Source organism: Dromiciops gliroides, chromosome 3, assembly GCF_019393635.1.
Source record: "Dromiciops gliroides isolate mDroGli1 chromosome 3, mDroGli1.pri, whole genome shotgun sequence".
NCBI lineage: Eukaryota > Metazoa > Chordata > Mammalia > Microbiotheria > Microbiotheriidae > Dromiciops > Dromiciops gliroides.
Window position 1 is genome coordinate 26,540,894 of NC_057863.1, and position 19,482 is coordinate 26,560,375.

Below are 19,482 nucleotides of genomic sequence, written 5' to 3' on the forward strand. Positions count from 1 at the left end.
TAGAGGAAGGGATGAGATTTTTAAATACCATACTGGGTCACTTAATTTAGACCATATGGTTAGGTAAATTTCTCTCCTCTACTTGTTGGAAAGAGCCTGGGATATTCGAAGGAAACACAGGTATTTCAAGTCAGTGTAGTTTCCATCACTACCTGCCCTTTATGGGGCTGTAGTCCTTGGAATCCAGGATGGTGAAAATGAAACCCAGAGAGGTCAGATGCCCTCAATAGGCACTGCCATGCAGCTTCTACCCCCACCAATCATAAAGACTTCCACATTAACCACATGGTGATTAGTAGCCCTTTGGTAATAACATCACATTTTGTCATTGTTGCAATTTGTCAGTCCTCCCAAACAGAGTATTCACAATGATAGTATAAATTTGGACTGTGTGCGCAACCAAAATGGATATACCCCTCAGCTACCAGTGGATTAAATAGCCCCTTCCCTCAATCTTTATCTTTATCACTGTCTCTATAGTTTTAACTTTTGGGTTTATAAATGTGAGGAATTTAGTTGTGAAAACTCCCTTCTCACAGGTAGATCAGAGATTCTTCTGTGATTTATATTTGTAGAGAGTTGTCTGGGGGCAAAGAAGGTTGAGCGATTTGTCCAAAGCAAGTGTCAAAAGCAAAATTAGAACCTGGCCTTTGTGATTTCAACTCAATCAAATAGGAAAATATTTATAAAGCATTTAGCACAGTTTTTGGCACATAGTAGACACTATACGCATTTATTTCCTTTTTCTTCCCTTCCTTTCCATACTTTACGGTGAAGTTTCTTCCAATCATTTAATAGCCGATGAAATGCCACATTCTCTGTGAAGACTTAGGCAATCCTAAACCCCCTAAAGGGAGGCTTGTCTACTAATAGGCCAAGGAGAGCTATACATAATCTTATATCATCAAGCCCACTCCATACCACCATTCAAAAGCTCATATGGTGCAGTGGAAAGAAGACTAGTTATGGTACAGGGCATATGGTTTTGAATCCCAGTTCTTCCAGATACTCATTCACTGTCTAGGTGACCAAGTCAGAAGACTTGAGCTCTCTTGACTTTAGTCACATCATCTTGCACTTAATGTGAATGAAAAAAAAGATTTTAATAATGAATTCAGGATACTAATATTAACCAAACTTGGCTCATGGGTCGAGAAAATATATCACGGGGTAGAGGGGTATAAGTATGGAATATGCTAACACTCTCATTTTCAGGTCATACATTAGTTGGTTTTACTTCAGTGTTTGATTTTTTATCTACATCTATATACACACATTTACATATATGTATATATATATATATCTGTGTATGCCTTTGCACATGTGTATATGCATGCACATGTACACATGCATACATGCATGTACATGCATGTGTGTATATGCATTGGTGCAGACACAAATGCATGCATGCGTGAATACATGCTTTATATATTAATTATCTGTGTACATGTTATCTCCCTGCACCTATAGAATGCAAATTCCTTGAGGAAAATAGTGATGGGTGGGTATGTATGTATGTGTATATATACATACGTATGTATGTATACACATGTGTGTATGTGTATATACACCTACATCTATATGTGTATATATACAACAGATATGTATGTGTATATACACCTACATCTATATGTGTATATATACAACAGATATGTATGTGTATATACACCTACATCTATATGTGTATATATACAACAGATATGTATGTGTATATACACCTACATCTATATGTGTATATATACAACAGATATGTATGTTTATACATATATATGTATTCATACAAATGTACACAATTTATGTATGCACCCCATGTCTTGCACATAATAATAGCTGATTTTTATATAACATTTTAAGGTTAACAAAATGCAACCCTTATCTTATTTCATGCATACAACAACCCTGTAAGAATAATATTGGTATTATTCATATTTTGCAGATGTACAAAATGAAGCTTGAGAGGTCTAAGGAAGGAGGATTTGATAGCGCCAGTGTATTCTGCCTTTGGCAGAGCTCATCTACAGCATGATTTTATGCTCTGTGCATCATACCTTAAGAAAAATATTGGTAAACTAGGGAGTATCTAGAGGAAGGTAACCAGTCTGTTGAATCATGCTATATGTAGATTGCTTTGAAGACTTAGTGAAGAAGACTCAGGGGAGGAGGTGCGGGCATCATAGCTGTCTCCATGTATTGGAAGCCATCTCTTTTTTGAAAAAATTAAATGAGGGAAAGGGGGTAAAAGTTACAAAGAAGCTACTTTAGTCTTGATGCCAAGAAAAAACGTTCTACCAACAGGGACTCTCTAAAAGTGGAATGGCTTGTTCCTCTCCCTTGGTTGGTTGACTTCGAGTACAGGCTAGCTGAACACTTGACACATATGTTAGAGCAGGGATTCCTTTTGTACATGGTTGAACTAGGTGGAGGCTAAGGGCCCTTGTACCTCTCAAAAACTGACTCTGACAGTGCTTGACATATAATAAGAACAAAATAATTTTTTTTGGATTCAATTAAATTTCTTTTTTTTTCTTTTTTTTGGTGGGGCAATGAGGGTAAAGTGACTTGCCCAGGATCACACAGCTAGTAAGTTTCAACTTTCTGAGGCGGGATTTGAAATCAGGTCCTCCTGAATCCAGGGCCAGTGCTTTACCACTGCATCAACTAGCTGCCCCCAGATTCAATTAAATTTCCATATGACTGAATAGATTGGCCTGATAGATAAGGTGACTTCCAGTTCTAAAAGCTATACTGTTTCAAAGGTGGTTTAACTTTCTTAGACACAGTGAAGATCACACTGGTTCCTAATTGGATTGAAGGGGGAGGGAGGAGAGGAGGGAAGAAGAGAAGAAGAGAGGAAGAGAGGGATAGAGGGAGAGAGAAAGAGAGAGACACAGAGAAAAAGAGACAGACAGAAAGAGAGTGAGAGACAGAGACACAGAGAGAGGCAGAAAGAAAGGCAGAGAGAGAAAGAGAGAGAGAGGAGACAGAGACAGAGAGACAGAGACAGAGAGACTGTACTTGGGTGCCAGGAACAGGGATAGTGATCATGAGATTCTCATTCTCTTAGTTGGGTAATAACTCTGGCTGAAACAAAGACTTTGCAATGAACCTTGGGAACTCTGCACAGAAATGTTCAAGTTCAGATTCCATTTAACATTTTCCAAAAATGACTCCTCTTCTAAGGGAAAGCATCTTAAAAAAGCTGAGAAGGCTTCTTGGACATGGACCAGTTCTTACAAAAGCAACAGTCAGTGTAAATGAATGAGAAACACAATGATTAAGATTCCTCCCAAAATACATGAATTTAAAGCTTAAAGAGAACAAAAACCAAAGTAAAAAATGGTGCTTTCAACAGTGTTTAAAAATTCTGGATATTTTCCTAAAGAAAGAAGACTAGTTTTTTTTGTTTGTTTGTTTCTTTGGGGTTTTTTGTTTGTTTTTTGTTGTTGGTGTTGTTTCTTTTCCTATTACTATTTGCTGACTATGAGGCCATTTCAGATTTTGGGATGTAGTTAGTGTTATCAAAACTCACTTAACTGGGAAAGCTTCATTACTGTGTCATGGCTTAAAAGCCTTTGTCATGTCACAAGAAGCTCTGGGTCACAATGCATTGAGAGGTGACCTCCATGTCAGGAAGACATGGTTGAAATCTCACTTTCAGACACATCTCATTTAACTCTGGGAACATTTCTTAAGCTCTCAGTATTCTAGGCTACTCTCTAAGACCATAAATTGCAAAAAGGGGGGAAAAAGGTCAAACTCAAGACTCTGTGTGCATCTTCCTGAGGGATTTACAACAATACTATTATTATTGATATAGAATTTTATCAAAACTACTTCTTGTATATTTTGCATATTAAACATTTTGTTGAAAAAGTATATTTCACAATGTTAATTGTTTTTCCTTTTCAAACTATGACAACTAATTGTAATGAAAAGTACAGTAGATTAGGAATCAGACAACAAGAGTCCAGGCCTGATTCTGCTAATCAGTGTCACTTAACTTTCATGATTCTCAGTTTCTGCATATGAACAATGAAATAATAAACCCAGTCTCCAGGGATTGTTGTGAGCATCAAATGAAAATAGAAATGAAAATGAGTTGAGATCTTGGCAACTTGGGAGAGAGGAATAAACTGAGGACTTCAAATCAGGGGACCCAAGTTTCAGGTTCCTCATTCATAAAATGTAGATAACATTTCATTCTCTGCTTCACTGGGATGATATGAGGAGGGTGCCATGCAAAACCCTATATAAATTGTGACTATTATTATCATCATTTTCCTATTTATTTCCTTTGTAACTTACAAAGAGACAGATCAACATTATGACAGTTTAACAATATGAATTGAGTGAGTACTGGTCCCTAGTGTGTAATTTAAGATTCTAAATGTGGATTCTAATCTGTTCCCCCAGTTTTGGGGAAACTGACTAAAATCACTGATAAAACGAGTTTAGGCTTTTAAGGGTTTATTGGAAAATAGAAAGAAAAAGATTGAGAAACAGAATTCCAACAGCCTGGCATTCCTATCTTTTCTCAAATTTCCTGTGAAGTCCTCTGCCGCCACCACCACCAAGTCAGGAACCCAAAAGCCCAAGAGCTCTCCGCACAGGCTCCCTTTCCTCCTTCCTGTCTCCTCCCAGAAAATAGGAGGCTCCTCAAGTTGATTGGCTGGTAGCCTTGATAGACAGCACCCATGAGCAAATGTCATTTCCTGACACCAAGGAAAAGCCACAATGTCTCTGAGGCATTTTCCTCATGGTGGAGCTTTCCCACAGCAAGTCTCCAGTAGGTGGCATCATTCCAATCATTACACTAGTCAGTGGGGATATAAATTATTATTATTATTAATTGACTGGACTTATGACTTTACCCTTATGCCTGAACTATAAATAATATTTTCCAACCTGCTTAGAAAGCAGATAAGTTGGTTTAGCAGTACCAGATCTCAAACTGTCTTATAAAGTAGTAATTATCAAAACGGTTTGGTACTGGCTAAGGAATAGAGAGGTAGATCACTAGAACAGAATAGGCAAAAATTACACTATAGTGAGTGACTATAGCAATCTAGGATATGATAAAACTAAAGATTCAAGTATTTGGAACAAAAACTAATTATTTGTCAAAAACTGCTGGGAAAAGTAGAAAACACGGTGGCAGAACCTAGGTATAGACCAACATTTCATACCCTAACAAAAGATGCCAGTTTGAGCAGCTGGTGATGCAGTGGATAAAGCATTGGCTCTAGATTCAGGGGGACCTGAGTTCAAATCTGACCTCAGACACTTGACACTAGCTATGTGACCCTGGGTGAGTCACTTAATCCTCATTGCCCCTCAAAAGAAAAAAAAGAGAGATGCCAGTTTACCAACTGGCAAATGTAAGGCGGAGATATAGAAAGAAGCCTTTTCCAAGAGAAATAGTCAGAATTCTTTGTTAGCAAAATCACCAGAGGTGGATGACTACAAGCCTTTTGGTTTAGTCCAAAGGCCAGTTGGCCATCTTAATTTTGTCAACTGCCTTGGACTCTTGGCACTCTCTCCCAGTTCCATCCCCATCTTTGGGATCAAGAAACACCCAGCTATCTATGGTAAAATAATGAAATTTGTCAGATGCCCAGGGGTCCACCTTGATTGACTTAATAGTGTTTGAATTGGGTGTGAATGAGAAACTACTAATTACCCACTTAAAGATGATTAGATTTGAGCCACACCTGGCCTGCCCTGAATAGGGTGTTGTTCTCAGAAGTGGAACCTAGTGAAGGTTGATTAAATTGATACCACAGGTGGCCAACCCTGAGTAGGGTTTCACTACTAAGTCAATCAAGTCAGACCCGTAGGCATCTGCCAAATTCCATTATTTTATCACATATCTATCCAGGTGTTGCTCAGCATTTTCCTTTAAGATTTTTAAAATATTCTGTAATCTTGCTTAGCCTAGTCCCCAAATGGCTATACATTACTTGCATCTATTGTGGACTTATAAAACAAACCACAGTGAAGATATGGAACACTATCTCTGGGCATGCAGAGACAGAATATGTTCCAAAGGGATGTTATAGTACAATGAAAAAACAAGGCTGAGGGGGACACTTTAGAGGTCTACTTGTAGGTAGGAGACAGTCTAAAAGTTTCCAATGCTGCAAATCAGAAACTAGAATTCATTTAGATCCATAATGTATTCCAAAGAACATTGGGAAAGGTTATCAACAGGAACACACCACTGAATTAATTAATCAAAAGATTGTACTTGGTCAAAAATCACATGAATTCAACCAACATTTTTTGGATAAAAGAAAAAAAAAAGGAAAAAAAAATTATCCTTGTCATGCAAATACGTGCTTAGAAGCAGAGCAGTCTTCAGTTGTTATTCAGCATCAGGTCAATGCTACCAGGAATTTTTTAAAGTTTTTTTTTTTTTTAGAAGCACAGTTTTAATGACCTTTGAGACTGTACAACATATCACTGAAGGTAGTAAACATTCACCACCTACCAGAAACCCAGTACTACACTATGCTTCCTAAGCAAAGAGAAGACAAATCCCTATATTTAAATAAAGAACACAAAACATCTTTGAGAATTTAATAGGAAGAAAATTGTACTTGAATCAAGTCATTATCACAGGGAGAACTGATGCCCACAATTGTCTGTCCATAATGCTGATTCATAAAAAGATGGCAAACAAAATTCTTTGTAGAGGTTATCATTCTAAATATGTATTATCTCAAGTGAAATAGAATGAAGGGCTTTCAAAATACAGAGTTCAAGAGGAAGAAGTAAAAGTCAGGTGAAAACAGACAGGTATTTTATCTATCTATCACTATTTAAACTAGATAAAAATAAGATAGATGGATAAGATAGATAGGAAAGAGGGAAGATAGAGAGTTTAGAGAGATATACTCTTCCCACTGCATCAACTGATAACTGGAGTTTTACTAAAGATGTCATGAAAATCAGTGAAAATAAGTTGATATCCCAACTTTTTTATTCATTTACATAATGTGGTTATTGGATACACCTGTGCAATAGTCAAGTCAGAAGAATATTGCATAAAAAATAAAACAACAGGGGCAGCTAGGTGGTGCAGTGGATAGAGCACCAGCTCTGGCATCAGAAGTACTTGAGTTCAAATCAGGCCTCAGACACTTAACACTTACTAGCTGTGTGACCCTGGGCAAGTCACTTAACCCCAATTGCCTCACCAAAAAAATAAAATAAAATAATACACCAGTAGGATACTAATTCTCCTAGCACTATTTCTATAAGAATACAATAAAAAATATGAGAAAAGTGAGATGAGTGACTATAAGAATAATTTGTTACTACCAGATTAGGAAGTGTCAGTGTAGACAGATAACAATTTATTTGAACCCCTCTCCCCTCCCTTTCCTCTCTCTTAGTCTAGAGTCTGTGCTGCATTTCAGGTTCCTTCCAATTCTTAGACACTGTTCCTCTCTGGTTTTCCTTTTATGTTCATGGTGCCCATGACTTTGATCTGTGGTGCCATATTATCATACATAGTGTAAAAGCTAAATATTTATGCAAGTACCTTGGCAGGTACTTAGAATAAGACCTGGAATCATGAAATAGCTTCCTGAATGATTCCTTTGATTACAGATCACACAATCTTTCTATTACATTATAAAGCCTCTCTTTGCAGGGTGAAACATCACAATTCAAAGAATGGAAGTAGGAAAATCCTTGGAAGATAGTAAGAAAAATGGAGAGCTCTCCTTGGGTAAGAGTGGGCTGAAAGTTCAAATGGCTATATTGGGGATATTTTGTGGATGGCTTTGGATGCCAGGCTGTGGAATCTGTAGCATAATCTTTAGGCTCTGGGCAATTGCTAATGATGACTTATGCTTTCCAAAGTCATGGAAGGAAAATAGGACAGAATCACAGAACCTTAGAGATATTTGGAATATTAGAATCCTTCTAGTAAAACCATATCAAAACAAAAACTCCTTTAATCTATCAAAGTTCTTTCTGGTTTTAATATATGGTCCTGTGCCCTACACCCTAATCAAGTGACCATTCAGTGAAGAGCTTCCATGAAGTGGTAACTCAAGACTTCTTGTACAGGAAGTTTTCTATTGGTAAGAAATGTTTTTTGATGTGGCATCTAAATTTTCAACTTTTAACCATACTCCTTATTCTGACATCTAGGACCGACCAGACCAAGAGTGATCCTTCTTCTTTAATACAGCCTTTAAAATATTTAAGACAAATATGAGTCTCCCTCTCCCTACCCCCCACAAATTTACTTTTCCAAGCTAAACATCACTAGTTTTACCAACTGATACTTTTATTGGCAAGACTTATTTTCTTTTCTTTATCTATATCATTCTCCTCATGACACTTTCCAGGTAATCCATATAATTTTAAAATGTAACACTGAGTGGCACCTAGGTGTCAGTGGATAAAGCACTGGCCCTGGATTCAGGAGGACCTGAGTTCAAATCTGGCCTCAAACACTTGACACTTACTAGCTGTGTGACCCTGGGCAAGTCACTTAACCCTAATTGCCCTGCAAAATAATAATAATAATAATAATAATAATAATAATAATAATAATAATAATAATGCAACACTGAGTTTAGAACACAGTTCTCCAGATTGATCTGTGGGTCATCCCTCTAGTCCTAGACTCTATTCTATACGTCTCTTAATGAAGCCTAAGCATTTTTAGCTTTTTTGACTTTTATATTACTCCATCAATTTATTTTGAGCTTCCTTCTTTTTACACATTTTTTTTGTTTGTTTGTTTGGTTTTGGTTTTTTTGCAGGCAATGGAGGTTAAGTGATTTGCTCAGGATCACACAGCTACCAAGTGGCAAGTGTTTGAGGCCAAATTTGAACTCAGGTACTCCTGAATCCAGGTCCGGTGCTTTAACCATTCTGCCATCTAGCTTCCCCCTTTACACATTTCTAATTTCTCTGCTCCAATCCTTCATAAGTCTGTGTCAAGATGAAAATTACAACTATTTCAGATGTAGATCCTCATAATTATTGGTTAATGAGAGTTTCCAAATGCACAAAAATCCTATTTCAATTTATAAGTATGGGGTGGCAATGGCAGGATCCATGTGGCCTGAAAAAAATAAGGTAAGGAATCCCACCCTTACCCATTCCATTGCTTGGCATGCCCCCAAACAGATCTGTGGCTACTCTTTGGTGGAAAAAGAAGAGGAGGAAAAGGGGAAGAAGAAGAAAGGAGAAGAAGGAGATGGAGAAAAAGAAGAAGATAGGAGGGAGGACAGGAGCAATAGTGACAGTGACAGTGACAGAATGAGAGAGAGAGACAGAGAGAGACAGAGAGAGAGACAGAGAGAGACAAAGAGAGAGAGAGAGAGAAACACAAGAACTTACCCATATTTTGCAAAACTGGCCCAGGTCTTCATAATGGAGCGGCTCAGAATTTCCTCTGCTTTGGTGTAATTAACTCTTCTTTCCAGAGGTAAACCAAAGACAAATTCAATTTCATAACCATGCATGACTCCCATCCATTCAGGCCAAGGAGTTTTGGATGACCGATGCTCAAAGAAGTAGAAAAATGCATTATTCCCTAGTTCAGAGAATTTGTGGGTAAACTCCAAAGCAGGGCATATAAAATTATAATCTCCAACAACATCATCCAATGCATCACGAAAATTTTCAGGAATCTTGTCATCTGACCAGCCAGTGTAGTGAAACTGTATGGATTCCACTCCCAGTTCACTCACTCCTGGGAAAAACTGTTTTATCCCCTCTTGGAATTCCTTTTGACTTATCATACTGTTGTTATCTTTGCTGAAACCTGGAGCCCCATAGACCAAAAAATATGTCCCCTCATCTTTGTTAACTCCCACTAATATCTGTGTTTGTTTAAAATGCCCCTGCTGGATAAGGCTGTCTGGCATGTCTGTGAGAAAGTCCCCATCCACAGTTGGACAAAAGTCGATTTTTAAGGGAGAAACAGAGGAGAGAATGGGATTTACATGTTGAAGTATTTCCTGAGGATTTTTATTGCGCAGACATTTAATTAGCTCAGTTTCATTTCCTCTAGAACAACTCAGGGATTTTGCTAAATCCAGTGTTCGGTTTCTGGCCTCCAAAGGAGACATTACTGCCCACGGGGCATTGGCCGACCCACTTTGGAGAATAGCTTTTGTAAATAATGGGTGACTTTTAGGAGAAAGAATATGAAAGTGGACTGAAGCAGCCCCTGCACTCTCTCCAAACAGAGTTATACTTTTAGAATTCCCACCAAAAGCTGCTATATTATCTTGGACCCACTGAAGAGCTAATTGTTGATCAAATAATCCCATGTTTCCTGGGGCCTCAGCATTCCCTGGAAAGGCCAAAAATCCAAGGGCACCCACCCTATAGTTCATTGAAACCACAATTACTCTTTCAACACGAGCCAGAAATTTCCCATCATAAAGAGGTAAAGATGATGTCCCAGACTGAAAAGAGCCCCCATAGATCCAAACCATGACTGTAGCATTTTTGGGTTTAGGAAATGGAACCCAAACATTAAGATACAAACAGTCTTCACTAAGTTCAGTGTTTGGATTCCACATCTCAGATCCTGGAAACCCAGGAAAACTATCATCAAAGTTCTGATAGCAAGAGTTGGAATATTTGGTGGCATCCCAAACATCAGACCACTTGTTTCGGGGGCGTGGCTTTCGAAAACGAAGTCGACCAATGGGAGGCTCCCCATAGGGAATACCGAGGAATGCTGTCACCATGCCTCCAAGAACTGGGAGTTGCAGACCTTTGATTTTTCCTTTCTTGGTTGTGACAATAAGGTCTTCTTCAGTCTGGGACTTTCTGATAAGTGTGCAGAGTAGAAGAAAACAAAAAAGGAACAGGATAGGAACACTAGGTCCATTGCTGTTCATCCCGATGTCTGAAATACAATAAATAAAACATTGAACCAAGGTGCATTTCATACTCACATTAAATTAGAAAAGATAAAAATTTGCTGATTAAAATATTTAACCAGAATAGGATATGAACTTGATGCTTGTGATCCAACTAAAAATCCAACCTGTTAAATTAGTTGGCCAGTAAGAAAAATCTTCCTCCCTACGGTTTTAACCCTCTGAACGGCGACAGCTGACCAAAAGTGGAATGGGCCATGTAGGAATTGAGTTTAAAATTAAACTACATATTATTGTAGATTTAAACTGAATGTCAGCAATTAGCAGTTTAATGACCACTTATTACAGAGGGAATCATGGGAGACTACACGGTGCCTATAGTCTATTTCAAATTGGGATTCTGATTCAATCTTCTGTGCTGTGGTAGTAGAAAATTATATGTGTATGTGTATGTATGTGTTCATGTGTATTTCCTAAATTGACAAGTTTTAGGGGGAAGGGGAATGTTTTCCCCCCCTACCCTTTTCTGAAAATAACCAATGCACAGAATTACCAAATCCCATGAGAAATAGGGTGGGAGGTTAGGGAAGTGGTTACTGGGAACCCAGTGAGATAAACTAAAATAAGAAGTTATCCCTTTCAATGTGTTAGCTTAAACTGGGACTGTGCTACTGCTAATTGTGTAGGCTCAGCAAGAGGCAAAATTGTGAAATGAGGAGGAGGATGAGGAAGATGAGGAGGAAGACAAGGAGAAGGATGAAACCTGTCATGCAAATGGTACCTTCAGGTTTACAAAATTTTTACATTTCATTGGAACCTCACAAAAAAGCAACGAAATAGTTACTGCAAGTATTATCACTCCCATTTTATAGATGCAGAAACTGAGACGGAAAAATTAAATGATGAACATGGTCACAGAGCTAGGAAATGTAAGCAAATGACTACCTTGAACTGCCTGCAAGCTTCCTTTTCTCTCTGTTTCTCTCTACACACCCTACTTAAGCACTCAATGTCTTGCCCCACTTTGTTCCACAAAAGGCCTGCTGTTAAGGACTGAATAAACTAAATCACATCAGGACCACCCCAGTGCATAGCACTATGCTTCCTCAAGGCTTAAATTGTTACTCCAGGTGCTAAATTAACTCATGTTATTGGTTTATTTATCAAGGAATAAGCGATTGAGATAGACTATTACTCTAAAGGGCATTGGGATTTTCATTAAAGATAATAAACCTTAAGCCAGGGAAACACAGTTGTGAATTTTTCTAGTACCAGGGCCCAAAGAAAGGAGTTTTGAGGGGGCCAGTTGAACTCCAGAAGTTGCTGAAAGTTCACTATGATAGGTAGGCACAAAGTCCCTACCATTCATATCAACATATAATGCTAGAAATCTTCACTCAGAATTATTTTCAAAGATCATTAGAGGGGTAGGATGCCTGGGTGAAACAGTGTTTTGTATGAAAATCAAAGGAGCACTTTAGGTGGTTCAGTTCATAGAGCCCTGGGCTTGGAATCATGAAGATTCATTTTCTAGCGGTTAAATCTGGCCTCAGACACTTCATACCTATAAGACCCTGTGCAAGTCACTTTACCTTGTTTGCTTTGGTTTCCTCATTTGTTAAATGAGCTATAGAAGGAAATGACAAACCACTCCAGTACCATTGCCAAGAAAACCCCCAAAGAATTCACAAAGAGTCAGACAACAACAATATAGAGATCACAACCTAATTTATAAGTCAAGGAAAAGTCTTGCTGAAAATGTTTAGAAGAGCCTTAATTTTTCAGTCCAAAAAAAAAAAAAAATTACAAAGGAAGGCACAAAAAGTCAACAATAGAAGTTGCAAATAAGAAAGAAGCAAAAACCACCTACCCAAAGGCACATATTTTAAATCACTCCCCCTAAATTCTCAAGGTGAGGAGAAAAAAATAGCAATTTATAAAGTCTATAAATCTCTTAGAACCAATATGGCATAGTGAATAAAGTTCCAGACTTTCAATCAGGAAGCCCTGGGTTCAAGCTTGACTCCACCACATAGTAACTGTGTGACCAACATCAAGGAACTTAAATTCACCAGGACCTAGGCAATGTTCTAAGAGTTAAAAAGGGGAGCTGCTTTGGACTAAGAGAACAAATAAAAATCACCCCAAGATAACTTAGGCCTAAAGGAAGGGAAAAAACAAAAATAAGTTTATAGCCATTTATTTATACCAAATGCTTGAGGAGACTGAAAAAAAAACAAGTAACAATTATTGAGAAAAAAAAATTAGTAATATAAAAATAATCTATTTCACTACAAAATAAACTGATGGAAAACTTGCCTTGATTTAAAATTTCTTAACTCAACTCTAGAAATATGTATCAAGTGATCTGGCCTAGATTTAGTAAGTAAATAATACATTTCCCCCAATCAAAAAAAAAAAAAAGGAAAGAAAATTTAAAGGTGTCTGTATGTAATAAATCAGGCTAGTTTCATTTTATTGTTAAAATATATTTAAAATTTATATTTTTGACTGGCATTTTTCTTCTTTTTCTATCATATACATTTCCATTCCCCTCTTATTCAGAGCTATGACTTTCATAATATGGTCATTTAATAATTTGACTGACAAAATGATATGTGATTGCTACCCTCTAAATGGTAACAATTAATATTACTGTGATCCCTAGTACCACAGCCAGGCATATATTCTGTCTGTGTTAGATTGTGAGCAAGGCCTCAGGCAATGTCTTCATTACCATAAATTCATGAAATGAGCCCTGTTCAGATTCAATGGTGTGATTCTCTTCCATTCTCTAAGAGAATATGGGGAGGGGGATGAATAATAGAAGTCCATCCTCTTGAGCCAACCATTTATGTTGACTAATGTAGATTTCACTAACTTTTGGGGGGGAGGTATCACATTTTATTATATCATAGAAACTAAGTTTAATGTTGCAAGGGACTTTCTGGATGAAAAAAAAAAATTAAGGCTGCAAAGATTAAGTGAGTTGCGCAACACTGCACAGATAGTTGCTTCATATGGTGTCTTACATACGTAAATATTTTAAGGATCTTTGTCTTTGGAAAACCCTTTTCTAAAGCATCAACATATTTCTAAATTAGTAAAGCAATATTTTTATATGCTTCTTTTTTTAAAGTTATATCTCAAAAGTTTTTATATACCTAGCTTAGGAACTCAATGCTATATTCATTTCTGCATGCATTTCATAACACTCCATTATGTCTCAGAATATATGCAAGTGATTTCAAAGATTTTAGTCTCATTGTTCACAGTTTTTGGTTTCTCCCCAATTTTTTGTGTGTGCTACATTATCCAGAATCATATTCTGGGAAATTATTTCTATACACGCACACTAAGCTTTTGCCATTTTTTGATTATATAACATGTCTATGACCTTTAGTCTCATAACTAATATTGTTGTTAGTCTATATTCAAATTACTGATGCTATATTTGCTAATTACCAGTTCAGCAAATAGTTTCACTCCTCTGTCATACTACCCACTGAGAAGAGATCTAGTGTATATAACAAATCTATATACAGAACCACAATATAAGCAGTGACTGGTGCTTCATTCCAAAGCAAGAAAAGTTAAAGAGCACCTCCCACATCATATGAAAAGTGATTCTTTCCCTGTCCAAATCCTGCCCCAACCCCAATCCACATCCTATCCAAAGGACCCTTTATTTCCCTCAAAGAGTCTCTCCCTTTAGTACATGAACTCTGTCTGATGTAAAACCTGAGATGCCATGGGGACCCATTCCCAGCTTTCTCTAGCCTACCCTTCCTCCTAAGGTCCTTGCAAAAGCTGAGACCAGTTTCCATGATCAGCAGATTTAGAAATCTTGCTGTTTCCACTTGTCTGGCCTCCTTCTACTGCAGCCATACTGTAGTAGACCTTGTTCCATCTCCCAAACACACAGAAACACACCCACATTTGCCTCAGGTGCTGAATTTGTTAGATGAATATGCTATATATGCTGCATATGCTGTGTATGGAAATATGCATATACAAATATACTACAGTTTTCAGGCTTTGGTCTTAATTACAAACATATCTATATTGCCATCATCAGTATCCAATTAAACCTAGGAATTTGTTTGAAGAACATAATACAAAGACACAATAATTTGATTTTCTTCCTCAGAATTTTATTGGTAGCTTTGTTCTTCAGGACAATTTCAATGATTGTTTTTAGTACAAGGGAAGAAAAATGTCTACACTTGTAATCCTGAAAAAAAATATTGAAAGGACATTAGATAACAATCATTTTAAATTATTAAAATGATTAACAAATAACCAATCTCTAATTCGAATGATTGGAAAATATTCAATTGTTCAAGCCAGCTCTATTTTCACCACTGAGATTTGGGTTCAGGCAGTGTATGCTTACTTTAAATAAACTATTCTTTGGAAAAGAACACTTATTTCCTAAGAAGGAGATAAGCTGATGCTCTTGGCAAGTACAGTTGCAAGTTTAAACTGAGGCAATTGAGCTTGTTTATTTCATTGTCATACACATGAGAAAAAAGGAAGAAAATGAGGGAAGGTGCATAGCAAACTTGAAAGAAGAGCAGAAGAAAAGGAGAGGAGGTAGGGGGGAATGTGCAGCATTCTCTTTCTAGCAAGGCCTTGGGAAGATTAAAAAAAAAATTATAATTACAATTAAATTGGGAAATCAGGAAAAATTGAAAAGTGATCTAACTCACAAGAAAGGAAAGTAGTAACAGAAATTTTCCTTTATTGTGTTTTCAGACTCAAATCTGGTAATAGGCATAAAAGAGTCTAGCCTAGATTTGGTGGAAAAATTAATGTATACTCCGTCATAAAAATATGCCTAGAAAGAGTATATATACACAATGTACATATATACATATATGTGCATATATATACATTGTGTAGTTACACGTATATATGTATGTTTACTCTATCTACATTCCCTTCCTCATTCACCTATACAGAGAGCCTTTCCTTTTAACAAAGGAAAAAGGGGGTATAAAACAATCATTCAACAAAGTAATCAACGTATTGAAAAATGGCATGCCTGCCTCGCCTCTTACTAATTTCTTTAAACCATGGAAAGTAGGGAAGCAGCTATGTATAAGCCCGGTTGAAGTGATGTCAATATGACCTAAGGCAACTAGGAGAAAACAACCTTCAGAGAAACAGAGCAAGAAGTGACATCAGAGGTCTTTAAGTCCTACCCTCTTCATTTACCAGGTGAGGAAACAGCCCTACTCAGGTTAAGTAACTTATCCAAGGTCACTCCCTTAATAAGTACAAGAGAAAAGAGTTGAACCCAGGCCTCCTTTCTCCAAAACTTCACACTGCAGATCAGTGCACTTTCTACTCTCTCTAACAACCTGCATGGTTGCACCTGAAATTGAAAACTTAAGAATCAGAAGCCTGCTCCTGGGCTAAAACCTCAGATCTTTGACATGATTTAATCGGTGACCTTAGGCAAGTTATGCAACTTCTCTGGGTCTCAAAAAAGTTCTTATCTCTAGTGACAGGTGGCAGGTTAGATAGAGCACTGGTTCTGGATTCAGGAGGACCTGAGTTCAAATCATGATTCTGACTCCAGGACCAGTGCTCTATCTAACGTGCCACCTGTCACTAGAGATAAAATTTTTTTTGAGACCCAGAGAAATTGCATAACTTGCTGTGTGGTCCTAGAGAAGTCACTTGTACTCTCTAATCCTCAGTTTCCTCTTGGAAAACAGGGATAATAATTCTACCTATTACTATAAAGGTTTTTATGAGGATTAAATTAAATTGTATTTATAAAGACCTTTGCAAACCTAAAAGCACTATGCATATACAAACTGTTATCATTACTACCACAATCCCTGGAATACAGTAGGTATTTAATAAATACTTATTGGATTGGACATGACAGCCTAAATGTTTGAAATATTTTAGTACATGTGAAATTGAACAAAATGGAACAGGTCTGATGTTGGGTCAGTGAGAGGTGTTGTCCTGACCTTTGATATCAGGAATTGGCCCTCAGCTGTTTTAAATGCAAATAAAATGCTGACCCAGCTTCAGGAGCAGTTCACAGTTGTAATGAATAAATGTTCACTTTTTAAAAAGGGTTTAGGTTTGAAATCTTTGAAACAAAGAAAATCTCTAGTTTAAAAGTCTTCTGTGGTATTTGCTTTTAGTGGCTAGCCATCTAACTAAAGATAATCAATAGTATTCAAGTGTATTTCAGATGAAGAAGTGAAGGATTAAAAAAAGTTAGTGGTACTACTACAGGACCCAAAGCAATCGTGCAAGTCGAGAGAACTCTGTGACTCCAATTAGGAAATTTGTTACAGTCTCTACTCGTTGGTCATTCAGAAATATTCCATTATGTTTCTCAAAATCTCTCTGACAGTCATATACTTATGCCTGAATTAAATAATGGTTAGTATGTATGTCAGGTATAGTTCAAACTCAACCCACATGAGCTTGTCAAGGTAATAGCAGGCATTGCCAAAATAAAAGTCATTGATTTCTGTTAAAGGAAAGGAATCAATAAAACCTCTGTACTGTTTCAGAAGCAATCATCCATTAAGTGTAACTTCAACCCATTCTCCCTTTTCATTCAAACTTCAAGCTCATTTCTAAGAAAAGCCATAAGATGTAAAATCCTTAGCTTTCACTAAATTTGAGTTGGCAATATGGATTAATTTCAAAATGCTAAAGCTAAGTCAATAGGTAAATAAATTAAAAAAAAATAGGTAGATACACACATAAGAAAAGTGAATGATCACCAGTGTTAAACTTTACAAAGTGGAGAATCAGCATTTAATTAATTTAGAATATAAGCTTGTTACACTGAAAGTACACTATACAAAGGGGTGAAAATTACACATAAGCAAAAGCATTCCTTTTTCAAGTAGAAAACAAAGTTTTCATCAGCACTTCCCCAGCCCCCAGTGCAAACTGATGTCCACTGAAATCCCTGAATGCTAACAAGGATTCATCCACCGTCACTCCAGCCCCATTTGTCCCCCTCCAGCATCAGAAACATACCAGTAGATCATACTCCCCAGACAAACAGCCTCCTTGCCACTTCCCTGCAGTCCTGCTCCACACATACAAAATGACTTACCCTGTTCCCCAGCCACAGAGATGATAAAGTTTGTAAGGACTCCGGATCACTTACTATTTCAGTGAAATGCAGCCTGCAGCTGCTGCTCCTAGCTTGGGAATTGGACAGCCCTGACATTATAATCAACTGTTACTGACACAAAGCTCGCGAGACTTGGCAGCAGCAACCTGATCTGGAGGCAGCCCGTCCTTAGTTTCTGACATCTGTTCCAAGGCTAATGGTATGGTGTGAGCAATGATTCAGTTACAAGAGCTTTCCAGGGTTCCTGTGGGCCTATCTGAAAGGGAAAATACAAAGACTTCTTAGAAAAAAGCTACAATTTGGCAACAATGGAAGTCTTTCATGGAGCTAAGAAACTAATTTTTTTAACCCTTTAATAGCTGGGGTAAACTTATTTCACTATTTTTTGCCCTAGCTTTAAAACATTACAGGATGTTGGAAGGAAACAGGTATTACAAGTCAATGTAGTTTCAGTCACTCCCTGCCCCTTATAAGGGATGTAGTGCTTGGAATCCAGGATGGTGAAAATGTAACCAGGAAAGGACAGATGCCCTCAGTAGGCACTGCCCAGAAGCTCCTACCCCCACCAATCATAAAGGCTTCCCCATTAGCCACATGGTGATTAAAAGCCCTTTGGTAATAACATAACATTTTGCCATTGTTGCAATTTGTCAACCCTGCTAAACAAAGAATAGTATTCACAATGACAGTGTAAATTTGGATTGTGTGCACATCCAAACTGACTATATTCCCTGAGCTACCTGTTGGATTCAATAGCTCCTGCCCTCAATCTCTATTTTTGTCTCTATCTCTAGAGTTAGAACTTTTTGTTTTGTAAGTGTGAGGAATATAGTTGTGAAAACTCCCTTCTCAGAGGTAGATCAGAGATTTCTCTGGGATTTATATTTGTAGGGAGTTGTCTGGGGGCAAGGGAAGGTTGAGAAATTTGCCCCAAAATATGTGTTAAAAGCAAAAATAGAGCCTGATCTTTGTGCTTTCAAATCAATGCTATACAATATGCCATGCAATGTGTCTATGATGTGTGTGTGTGTGTGTGTGTGTGTGTGTGTGTGTGTGTGTGTGAGAGAGAGAGAGAGAGAGAGAGAGAGAGACAGAGACAGAGACAGAGACAGAGACAGACAGAGACAGAGACAGGCAGAGAGACAGAGAAACAGAGAGAGAGACTGACTAGTAGAGTGTGGCCGTGTGTGTATAGTGTATTTTGGGGATTAATCCCAGAGAGAATCAACTGAAAAAGGGAAATAAAAACAACCACAAAAAGAACTATCCATTTATTGTTATAGGAGAATTATTTTAAACTGCACAAAAAAACCTCAAACCAAAGAGGTGACCTAATTTTTTAACAATTGTGGAATGATTAAAGAAATTGTGATACATCAATGCCATGGGTGACTCTAAGGCAATTAAGACTGACAAGTGTAATAATTCAAATTGAAAAAGTAGAACCAGGAAAATGGAATACAGGCCCGCTCTTGATAGGCTGCATCTAAT

General features: G+C 37.5%; 1 protein-coding gene across 2 annotated transcripts in view; it reads right to left on the bottom strand.

Moving 5' to 3' along the window:
• The window catches only part of BCHE (butyrylcholinesterase), a 93,611-nt gene extending 75,514 nt beyond the window's left edge, over positions 1-18,097 (bottom strand). Inside the window, exons 1-2 of one of the 2 annotated variants that reach the window (XM_043990979.1) lie at positions 17,971-18,097; positions 9,367-10,891 (exon numbers count right to left, since the gene is read on the bottom strand). In XM_043990979.1, the coding sequence (XP_043846914.1) occupies positions 9,367-10,883 (1,517 nt within the window). In that variant the 5' untranslated portion in view covers positions 10,884-10,891; positions 17,971-18,097. Of the gene's footprint in view, positions 1-9,366; positions 10,892-17,891; positions 17,933-17,970 lie in introns of those variants that run through there. The other variant, XM_043990980.1, reaches the window with a different exon arrangement.
• Positions 18,098-19,482: the final 1,385 nt, after the last annotated feature.